The 11,045-nt window shown below is 39.9% G+C and overlaps 1 protein-coding gene across 1 annotated transcript in view; it reads left to right on the forward strand.

Moving 5' to 3' along the window:
- The first annotated feature begins 10,872 nt into the window (after positions 1 to 10,872).
- The window catches only part of LOC104858386 (zinc finger protein 14), a 25,250-nt gene continuing 25,077 nt past the window's right edge, over positions 10,873 to 11,045 (forward strand). The window contains exon 1 of the mRNA XM_010618581.2: positions 10,873 to 11,022. Coding sequence (XP_010616883.1) covers positions 11,020 to 11,022 — 3 coding nt within the window. The 5' untranslated portion in view covers positions 10,873 to 11,019. The remainder of the gene's footprint in view (positions 11,023 to 11,045) is intronic.

An 11,045-nucleotide genomic window follows, 5' to 3' on the forward strand; every position in this document is an offset into this window, starting at 1 on the left:
GTTTATTCATACAGTGAAGTTGTATTGAGTCTTAAAGGAAATCCTTTATTTGTGAAAAGTAGATTAAACAAGAGGTCATTACATGAAATATACCATGCATATTCAAAATAGGGGTTGATCATAATTGATTTTAGTAACTAAAATTCTTTTTTTTTTTTTTTTTTTTTTTTTTTTAGCACTTGCAAGGCAGGTGGCAGCACTACTGAGCTAAATCCCTGGCCCTAGCATCTTAAATTGACAACTTTAAAGAAGCAGAGAGGTTAGTGATGGTTGACCCGTGTGGATAGGGATGTTGAGAGATGTTCATGAGAAAGCACAGTGTTTCTCTTGTAGAGTACAGAATGGCACCAGATCCCATAGTGACTGCAGTGATTGAGGCAGGGTCTCAGAGCATCAGAGTTTGATAAAGTTGGTTTTAGTGTTCCTGCCATATTCCCAAAAGGTAATTCTGTTAGGTAGTGCAGATGCTACCAAGGAAGAATGTGATAATTTACCAATATAAACATCAACAAATTGCACTATACACTTTAAGTATATATTTTTATTTTTTGTTTCATGACTAGCAAAAATTTGATTATGGTTTCATGATGTATCTATACAATCTTTAATTTTGAGAAATGTAATTTAATTCAAACTTTCTGAAAGTATTCATTATTGGGCTGAAGGTTGTGAAATTTGTTAAAATGAAAGTATTCTGTATTTTAGCGAAATTTATACTTGGTTAGTTTGAAATTAAAAGCTTATCAGACTATAATTTGGAAACAATTGACATCATGAATTCTTTTCATCTCATTTTGACAGAGTGTTATATAAGTTCAGAAACTGTACATTTTAAGAACACTTAGGCTTGTTTGTCTGATTTAATTCGCTTCGTATTATGTTTTCAAGGTGAATCTTTTCCTACAAATATCTTGAATTTATCCTTTTTAGTCAAGTAGTATTCCATTGTATATAGATTCCATATTTTCTCCATCTCTCTGTGTCGGACATATACAAGGACACAGACAGATAGCTCTTTGGCAAGTTAAAAGGGGTTGGGAGGCCAGGAATGGGAAGGAGATAGAAGAAATTTAATGCCATGTAGCAACTATGCACAATGAATGCAGTCTTTATGTCACGAACATGAACTAGATAATAATACTAACATTGATGATGATGATGATGATGATGATGTAGAAGAAATGGGGAAAAGGGGTCTGGAGCCAGAGAGAGGAAGGGTGGTGGGTAAGGAGAGAAAAAGAAATTATAAGAATTGAAATGTTAAATACCTATGCCCACTACCTGAGATGAACGTGAACGTGTACCTCAAACATGTATTAATTAAAAAGCTTAATATTTTTATACTTAAATATGTAGCGATATTTTATGCTTTTATCTGCTTCCTAAAGATTTATCAGCAGATATATTGAAAATAATATGTAAAGATGACTTTGGGTCTCTGGAAGCCAACCTTCATGTTGCAGGTTTCTTTAGTTTTGAATTCCATGGAAACATTTATCTTTGTCATCAGCTCCAACTAAAGCTATCAACACTAAGCAGCAATCCATCACATGCACTTCCATTGATCACTTTTTTTTTGTACTGGGGATCAATCTCAGGTCCTTGTGCTTGTGAGGCAGGCAGCAGCACCATGGAGCTAAATCTCCGGCGCTCCATTGATTACTCTTGGCAGTGATTATGTGATTTTATGAGGGAGAGTAACTAGGTGTACACATGCACCAGGATATGTGCATCTGTGAAGTTGCATTCACAAATGGAAACAGGTAATCTTTTGCTCTCTGAATCTTACCATGGCTGTTGGAATGCCATCCCATTCACCAAAATGTATTTATAGACCTTGTCTTAGTGCATTCCAGCAGACCTAATCAAAATAACATGGTTGTTCTCTTTATGAAACAATTCTTTCTAATAGATTTGAAGCTTAGGAAATCTGGCATCTAAGCACTGGTGACTTCTAGTCAAATTCTCACAAGGCAGGGAGGTGTGCAGGATGTCTTTGGCCTGTCTTTTATACGTATATCTGCCATTATTGAGGGTTCTTGACTTGTGACAAAAATAATTTCCAGAGATTCCCCACCTCCTTATAGCATCTTCTTGGGAATTAGGTTCTAAAACATGTATTTTGGGTAATGGCATTCAGAACATAGAAACCGTTATAAGAAGTGATACTGTACATTAAGAGATGTAGTGGATCGCATGAGGCGTCATGTGTCCTCCAGCAGTTTATGTGCTGATACACAATCACATTTAGGAGTATTTTGAGGATGGAAATTTAAGGGATCTTTCTCAGTTAGAGTTCAGAAGAAATAATGCAATTGTAGATGTCATGAACTGAATTGGGAGCAAAGTCTTCCTGAAGGGAAGACAGTTTTGATCATTTATTTTATTAAAAGTAAATGGCAGAAAGGGTTTTTTGCCAGGCTCGTAAAATAATTTCTCATGGTTTCAGTGCCTGCTGCTTCCTGAGGAGATTAAGCTCTTGAAAGCATAGCAAACAGTTGTTACAGAGAACAGAAAAACAGTGTTGAAGACACAGTTCCTGAGGTAATTAGAGCATCAGCCTAGAATATGCAGTGCAGTGGCAAGTTTCAATTTCACAAAGTCAGGCTGGTGCAGTATATTTCCAAAGGCAATTCATCTCCCTACTTGCCCACTTTTCTGAAAAGGACAGGAGTTTTAGCATGGTCACATCTCGTCACTTAGCTCAAATGCCTGACTTCTATCAGACAACACTATTAACTTCTCCACCAAAGAGTTCTACATTCTCCAAGTAATACAACTCTATTTGTCATTTTCCAACTTCCCCTACCATCTCACAGTTTAGCATTGTAATGTTTGGCTTCTTCCTTTTTCAAAATGAAAACATCCCATTAGACTTTTAAGGGATACATTTCACATCTGTGGCCTTTGCATCTTTCAGATCTAATTTGTAAAATGGGTGCTAAAAGTGAAAATTACCTCTTTAGCAAGTGTGTCAAACTCCAAGTCTGCATTCAGTGCCCTGGAAGTACACACTTAGGGGGTGCATCCAATATGCAGGTCTTTTGTTTGTTTGTTTTGTTTTTGGTACTGGGGATTGAACTTGGGACCTTGTGCTTGTGAGGCAGGCAGCAGTACCACTGAGTAAATCCCCAGCCCCAATATGCAGGTCTTTGTCCACACATTATATTTTGAATCTTTAAGGACCTTTAGAGGAACGGTTCTGATTGACAAATTTACTGATAAATCACCTGAAGCTAGAGAAATTTCAAAATGTTTCAGGTTCTCATAGCTTGGGCTGTTGTGGAGAAGCTAAAATGTATGTGTGTGTTGTGCTATGATATTTGATCCCGATAGTGGGCTGTCTACATCACCTGGGAGATTTAAGTTTTAATCTGTTACCCCGAAAGGGCTTCTCTACACTTAAGTTCACCATGCTCTCATTTTCCTACTCCCAAGATGCTGCTTGCTTACTGCAATGGGAATAATGGCTTTCTTATTCCAATCAAGAATATGAGGTGCTTTGATATATTATCTGTTCCTATATCAGAGTTACGCATAAGTAACTAAAAAGAATCTAAATATATTCTCTACGTGTTTTCAGGTGCAAAATTCCAAGAGTATCACATAAAAATGTCGTGAGGTCCTCTGTTCTACCGAATACATTGTTGAAGGGCAGGTAAGCATGTATGAGATAAAAAGCAAGGGAAAGCTGTGCTGATGCTAATTATAAGCCATTCTCAAGGAACAAGCGTTCATGTGCTCATCACATTGCAGTGGACCCTTAGCTCAACTGTCATCATTAAATAATCAGTTTGCAACAGGAGTTTTAGGGAACACAGTGTCACGTGGGGTTACTGATTTGAAATCTCAGACTTGCACTTGGAGATCAACAGGATGGGATGTCTACAGTTAACCTAGAATTCTTGCACTACTAAAGACTGAAACCTCAGTGGTGGTCAGTGTCCATTTATTGTTTTATTTTCAGTAGATTGCACAACACTGTGATCCAGTGGGATCCAATCTTTTAGTATATCACCTATTTTCGTTTGCTTAAAATAGTTTTTCATTACATCACACAAACATTCAAAACAATAATGGAGTGAAAAGAACCAATACAGCCTGGAAATAATGAAAAAGTTTGTCTAATGAGAAACTGCAGAGTCTTTAGTAGACAGATGTGTGTCCATGTAGGAAGTGAATGCAGTGCAGTCTATGCTTTGATTACTAAGACGTCGTTATAAATCCCTTGCTAGAGGCAAGTACTCTTTGTAGAAGAATATTATTGGAAGGGCAGTGTCATGGAAAGCTCAGTTGGAGAGGAAATGGGTGGGGTTGATTGTATGCATGTTAATGTATACCTGAGTACTCTGTCACTGAAGCATTTGGGGATTCTGCTCTCTTCTCATGTTTTGTCTTCTGGTCCGTGTGCCGTGATTCGTGAATTATTCTGCCATCTGGTCTTTCCGTCGTTCTCCATTTATCTTACATAGGGGTATCTTTTGTGACTTGGTCCTATGTCCACTATGTACTCATGTTATTATGGATCCTGTTGTGGGGTACCTTGGTGTATGCCCATCTGCTGGTTGAGTTGAAATATTACAAAATAAAGGAGAAGTTCTGACACGTCTGCCTCCTGTGAAAGCTCTCTAAGCTCCCTGCCTAGTGAGGCTTGCAGAGTGAATGTTTGATTGCTGTAGAAAAGGTATAGTAATGGAGAATGCAGTAATGGGACACAAAATGTGTAACACATTACCTGTCCTATATGTAAATGCCTTGATATCTTCATGTACTGAAGGTTTTAATGAAGTAAAAATTGAGGGATAGCAAAAATGTCACTTTCCAAATCCACAAAACTGTCTCCAGGGTCATGCTGCTGCCTACAGTTCAGGAGACTGAGACACATAGTCAGGAGAAAGACCACAGAAGTCTGCTAAGTCACAGATGGTGTCCAGGTGATGGTAATGACTTTTAAACTAAGGTAGCTGTACCTGATTACATCCTCTTTCTGAGCCTCAGTTTTCTCTAAGTAAGGTCAGTCAGATGAATGCTCTGAGAAGTCAGCTGACATTAGAATCCTCTTTGGAATCTTAAATGCCCACGGAACTTGACTCTTACATTGGTTGATATAAGGCAGGTGTGTTATCTTCAGGTCAAAGAAAACTAATCTTTTCAACTTAATGTTATCTGTGTTTTCCTTCAGATAGAGAAGACTGGGAAAACTAATAGTGACTTGATTTTGAGATTATATATACATTCACCATCATGATTAAATAATTTTGTACTGTATGCACAAGAGGAAGTTGGTGTGTTTGCACACTCCTGGTGCATTTGCACACTCCAGGGTCCACCCTTGTGCCCATCTCCATTTCACTCAAAGCCTTTGATGGTTATGCTGTGTAGCCTTTGTGTGACAGAGCTATCAATAAGAGTTGAGCTGACAGAAGCAGTCGTTTTTGTTACCCAGCAGTTTGCAGTTCTCATAAGCTCTTTTCACATTTCTGCTGAGATGAGAAAATATACATGGAATACGTCATTTCCTCCAAAAAGTAAGGCAGTGGAGACCGTACTTAGAAGAATGGAAGTGTACCTTTGTCACCCTGACAATCTGGGTTAAACTTACATTGGGTCAAAACCTTTTGCCTAGGCTTCTATAGGCACGAGAGTGACAATTCTCTCAGACCCCTGATAGTCTACACATAGAGATTTTGAGGATGCCATCTTTCCATGCTCAGCACGCCTTTATGCCTTGGCTTCCTACTGTAGTCTCTGGTTATCAGTATCAATGCCTCATTGCCTGGTAAGCTATGTAGTCCAAACAGTTGCCAGTAAAATGTCACATCTTCCATGTTCCTAGTTAGTTTCACACTCCCTTTTATATTTTCATGGCATCTTGCCTTCATTTGTCTTCTACTAGAGTCACCACAGCAATTTTTATTGTCATTTCTTATGAAAATATTGATGCTGATGATGGGGTGTCCACGCACTACGGTGATGAAACTTAATGCCCAGTGCTTTGATGTCTCCTTGGGTGAGTTGGAGTGTGAAGGAGGCTCCATTATCTGGCTCTGGATAGATCTAGGCAGTCCAAACCTAGGAATCACTTTTTTAAGGAGGACCTTTACCACCTCCAAGGCCCGCCCATTCTGACCTGATGTCCACCTCATAAAAGTGTCAGTGCATACCAGGAGGTGGGTGTACCCCTTACACATGGGCATATGGGTGAAGTCCATGTGCCAGACTTCTCCAGGGGAGAACCCACACCTTTGTACTGGTTCATTCAATGGAGTAGGATGGATCTGGGTATTTTGGGGGGCACAGACAGTGTGTCTTTAAGACCCAGGATACAACTTTATAGAATCCCACTAGGCATGGTTTCAAGCTGATCCCCGACAGTTTCACTGTTCTGTTTTTGAAGTTGTAGAAGCTGAAGCAGGGTAAGGCAAGGCTACATTGTGTCTAGACAGTGATTGGTTTTAATTCTGCTATGGCATACTGTGGATAAAAACAAAAGAATTTCAATGACTCTATCTATTCCAGTATAAAATCAAAAGTATGCTTTAAGATAATTAAAGGGATTAAGTTGGCCAAATAGTTTTAGAACATTTTTCCCAATCATCAATTTATTCATCAAAGTCCTGATTTTGTTAGTACATGGATAAAATTTTTTAGAGGCCCTAAGTATCAACAGTGACATTTTGATGGATGTTTAGGGCTGTGGGCATTTTGACAATGCAGATTCTACTTACCCAGGAGCAAAAGACATCCTTAGATTTTTTAGTGTCTTCTCCAATGGCTTTTTTCCAAGTCCTGTGATTATTTTTGCAGAGGTCTTTCACTTCCTTAGTTAACTTGATTACTATTTATTTTTTCTTGACACTACTATAAATGTTACTGTTTTCATAAATGCTTTTTCATTTAGTTCATATATTTACAAATGTTACTGTTTGTTGATTTTGTATTCTGTTACATTGCTGGAGTTGGTTATGAATTCTAGGAGTTTTGAGGGTGAAATCTTTGGTTCTATGTAGAGTGTCATGTCATCTGCAAATAATTATAATGAATTTTTCTGTTAGAGAAAAATAAAATTAAAGAATGTTGTGCTTATATTAGTCATAGAGTAACTGCTTGCTGCCTTACCCTTACCCTATTGTATAGTTACACAGACGACTAACAGTCTAGCTGAGGTCCCTTGAAAAGCCTAACCGCAGTAGCTTGCCCCTCGAGTAGCACATAATGTACCTTATAAGAATCTTAACACATAGCTTGAAGGCTCAGCTTGGGATGATTCGCTCCACTAAGGTTTAAAGTTCTGGGAAAAAGAAAACTTTAACCTGAAAACTCATGTGATACCTGACCCCATGTAAGTCTGTGTAGCCTAAAATGTATAGAAGCAGAGTGCAGCCTCAATCTAGAGTCAGTCTCGAGAGCTATGTTGCGTTGCCGGGCCGAACTTGCTTGCAGTATACTTTGTTGTTTTACCTGAGTTCTGTCTCTCTGTGTGGTTCTTCTGCCCTTGTGACACCTTCCGCAACAATCCCTTTTCTATAGGTATCTCTTTTTTAATTCATTAATTTTTTTTTTTTTTTTTTTACCGGGGATCGAACTCGGGTCCTTGCGCTTGCAAGGCAGGTCACCGAACCGCTGAGCTAAATCCCCGGCCCTTTAATTCATTAATTTTATTGGTACACTTGAGATATGCAATATGGTAACATTTATCATTGGGAATTTGTACCTTTGCATGTTATGTCTTGGTTCCTACTTTTCCCCATCCCCCTGCCCTCCCTTTCACCCCTCCATCCCTCCCTATTTACAAAGACTTTTTTTTTTCCTTTTCTCCTATTTATTCCTTTCTCATCCCCTGCCCCTCCCACTTCCTCTTCCCCTTTGGGCCTTATCTTATTATTTCATTATCTGTTATACATTTTTATCCTTACTTACACTTTCAGTTTCTCACACCAGAGAAACTTCAGTATTTACACGTGTGCTCCATTTATTTCACTTAAGAAAATGGCCTCAGTGTGCATCCATTTAGCTATAAATGTCTCTAGTTTCTCATTCTTTATGAGTAAGTAGTACTCCATTTTATTTTTTAAAATCCCCGTCTTCTTTGTCCAGTAACCAGTTGATGGTTAACCAGTAACCAGAAATTAGGGTGTTTCCAAGTTTTAGCTAGTATAAACTGTGCCACTATAAACTTGGGTGCACATATATCCCTGTGCTATGATTCTTTGAATTGTTTTGGGAAGATACCCAGAAGGGGAATAGCTGGGTCACATGGAATCTCTAGTCCTTTTTTTTTTTAGGTATCTCATACTGATTTCCACAGTAGTTGCACCAGTCTACATTCCAAACAGTGGCGAAGGGTTCCTTTTTTCCCACAACCTCACCAGCATTTGTTATTGGTTGATTTCTTGATAGCAGCCATTCTTTCTGGAGCAAAGTGGAATCTTAGCATTGTTTTCATTTGCATCTTGAATGACCAGTGATGTTGAACATTTTTTCATATGTGTATTTACTGTTTCTACTTATTTGTTTGAGAAATGTTTGTTCAAACCCTAATCCTTACCCTATGTATCTCTTTTTATTTTTCTTTTCTTATTGGCTGGCTAATATTTTGAGTACTACATTGAATTAAAGAGATGATAGTGGCCATCTTTGTCTTGTTTCTGATTTTAGAACGAATGCTTTCAGCTTTCCCTCAATTAATACACTATATAACTGGCTTTTACCCAATTTAAGTTGGTCCTTCAATACTTATTTCTTCAGGGTTCTTATCATTGAAGGGGTGTTGGATTTTCTCAAAACAACTTTTTTGCATCTATCAGTGTGATCATATTATTTTGATCTTGCTTTTCTTTGTGAAATATATTGCTTTTATTGATTTACATATGTTGAACCCCACCAGGGAAAGAACCAAGACCTCCTGAGGTGCTTGCTGAAGGCCATGGGAATATAGAATAGGTGGTAAATTGTTTCTGATGGGCCTCTTCCCTTAATATCTTTCTCACCAGTTTTCCGGTAATGTTCCTTCCAAAGTCTTGGTCATCTGGCCAGATCATTAGCTCCGGCTCTTGAATCATATAAAATCACACATCTGCTTATTTCTCCTTCCAGGCAAAGTATACTACCAGTTGCACTGCTGAAAATTGTGGCCACTGTGAAGATGTCCTTTCTCTGCTGTTCTTCAGGGCTGTCCTGGAAAGGGGCTATAATACTGCGGGTATCCACTTGGGGGTGGTGCCTGCATAAAGAGCAGAAGCATTTGTAAACTCAGCCTCTAGCGTACTCTTCCTCTGACAGCTGATCATATGGTACACCCCATGAAGCCATAGGTGCATTCTGGGAAACAGAGGCAATATGGCAAGACTAAAAGCCTACAGTGTCCGGGCAGCTTCATATGTAATTTACTTGTACACTCTGGATCTGCTCTTGCTCAATCACATATATACCATTTCCATGTAGCGATAGACGGTTGCTGTGTACGTCCAAACTAATGACTTGGTGGATCAGATAATATCCAGCTCAGGATAGGCAGATCAGGTCACATGGTAACCTGGAGTCCCATGGTCAGTCATTCAGTTTTCAGTAAGGCCCAGCAGCAGGCAAAGAGCTATTTTTGAAAGGGAAAGAAGTTGTCCGCACCTGATGACAGAACCTTGCTCCAGAGATCTTGAAGATATTCAGTGCAGTTCACCTATGGGGACCTGCCAGAGACACCAAACGGCCTGTCTCCCTGCCACCAACACTTTAAGATGAGATGTACACAGCCCTAAGAGGAAGGGTCATGACCATTCCCTTGACCCCTCCTGGGCTACAGATCTCTTTGGTGCGTTGCATCCAGCTTTGCAGAACAGTTCTAGAAAGAGTGGTGACAGCCACAAGCTGCAGAGCAGTGGAAAATTGGTGACATATATGTAAAATTTGTCAGGGGCTTTGTCCTTTCAGAGGTACTGACTGTTTGCCATTGGAAGTGGTTCTGCTATGCAAAGAGTTGCTGGGGTCACACGGAAATACGTTTCTATAAAGAAAATTTATGGAGGTCATTCATAGAAAAATTCATTTATATAGTCTTCTAGAGAAAGGATTAATACGTTTGGCAGTTTCTTTTGTTCAGGAAATGGTTGTTAATTTTATTGTTTTTTATTGTAGCTACAAAATATCTGACATAGAGAATTTAAAAATAAAACGATTATTTTAGCTGATGGTTTTAGAGGTTGAAATCGGTTGTTTAATTAGACTTCGACAGAGAAATGTCATAGTGTAAGGAAATGAAAAGAGAAAGATAATTGCTACAGGAGAATCAGGAAGCACAGAGCAAAACAGCTACCAGAAGGGAAGGGAGAGGGAGAAGATAAGGTCCCTAATGTCACACTCCCATGACTTAACCAGACACAGCAGCAGTGAACTATACTAATGTCCTACGCACTTACGCCAAAGATACTCATCAAGAGCGTCGCCAGACTCCAGGTAATATTTTCCATCTAGCAATATTAATGTGATGAAAGAAAGAGAGTTGCAACTTTTGAGGAGACAACTGCAGGGCAGTTGGTGATCCATCCCTATAAGCGCAGCACTGGGCTGACTGGATCACAGCGAGCTCAAGACCAGCCTGAGCTAAACACCGAATTCAAGAACAGACTAAATTACATAGCAGGACCCTGTCTTAAAAAGGACAGAAGCGGCCCTAAGCCTGGAGTAAACTGTTCTTAAATGCAGGCTGGGACAGGTCGGCATCCTGACGGACAGACAAGCTGGTGAAGAAGCCCCTGGGTTACAGCCTCCCGTCAGAGTTGCCCTCACGTTGGCAAGGATGGGCTTCTGTTGTCACTCTCCGTTCAGAGGGCGGGCAGTGGGGCAGGAGCCAATCAGCGTCGAGGGGCGGGTTTATGAACTGCCCAATCGGGTGGCCTGGGGAGGCGGACTGGGTTTCCTTCTCCGAAGCCCGGATCCTGAGGAGTTGAGAGCCGCTCCATCTGATGTCTGTCTCTCGGCTGCGGGCTGCGTGGGAAGGACGCCGGGAGACCCTCCAGCCGCGCAATGGTGACGTTGTGGGTCGGGGGCCC

The sequence above is a fragment of the Fukomys damarensis genome, unplaced genomic scaffold, assembly GCF_012274545.1.
Source record: "Fukomys damarensis isolate Sample0158 unplaced genomic scaffold, DMR_v1.0_HiC HiC_scaffold_23, whole genome shotgun sequence".
Lineage (NCBI taxonomy): Eukaryota > Metazoa > Chordata > Mammalia > Rodentia > Bathyergidae > Fukomys > Fukomys damarensis.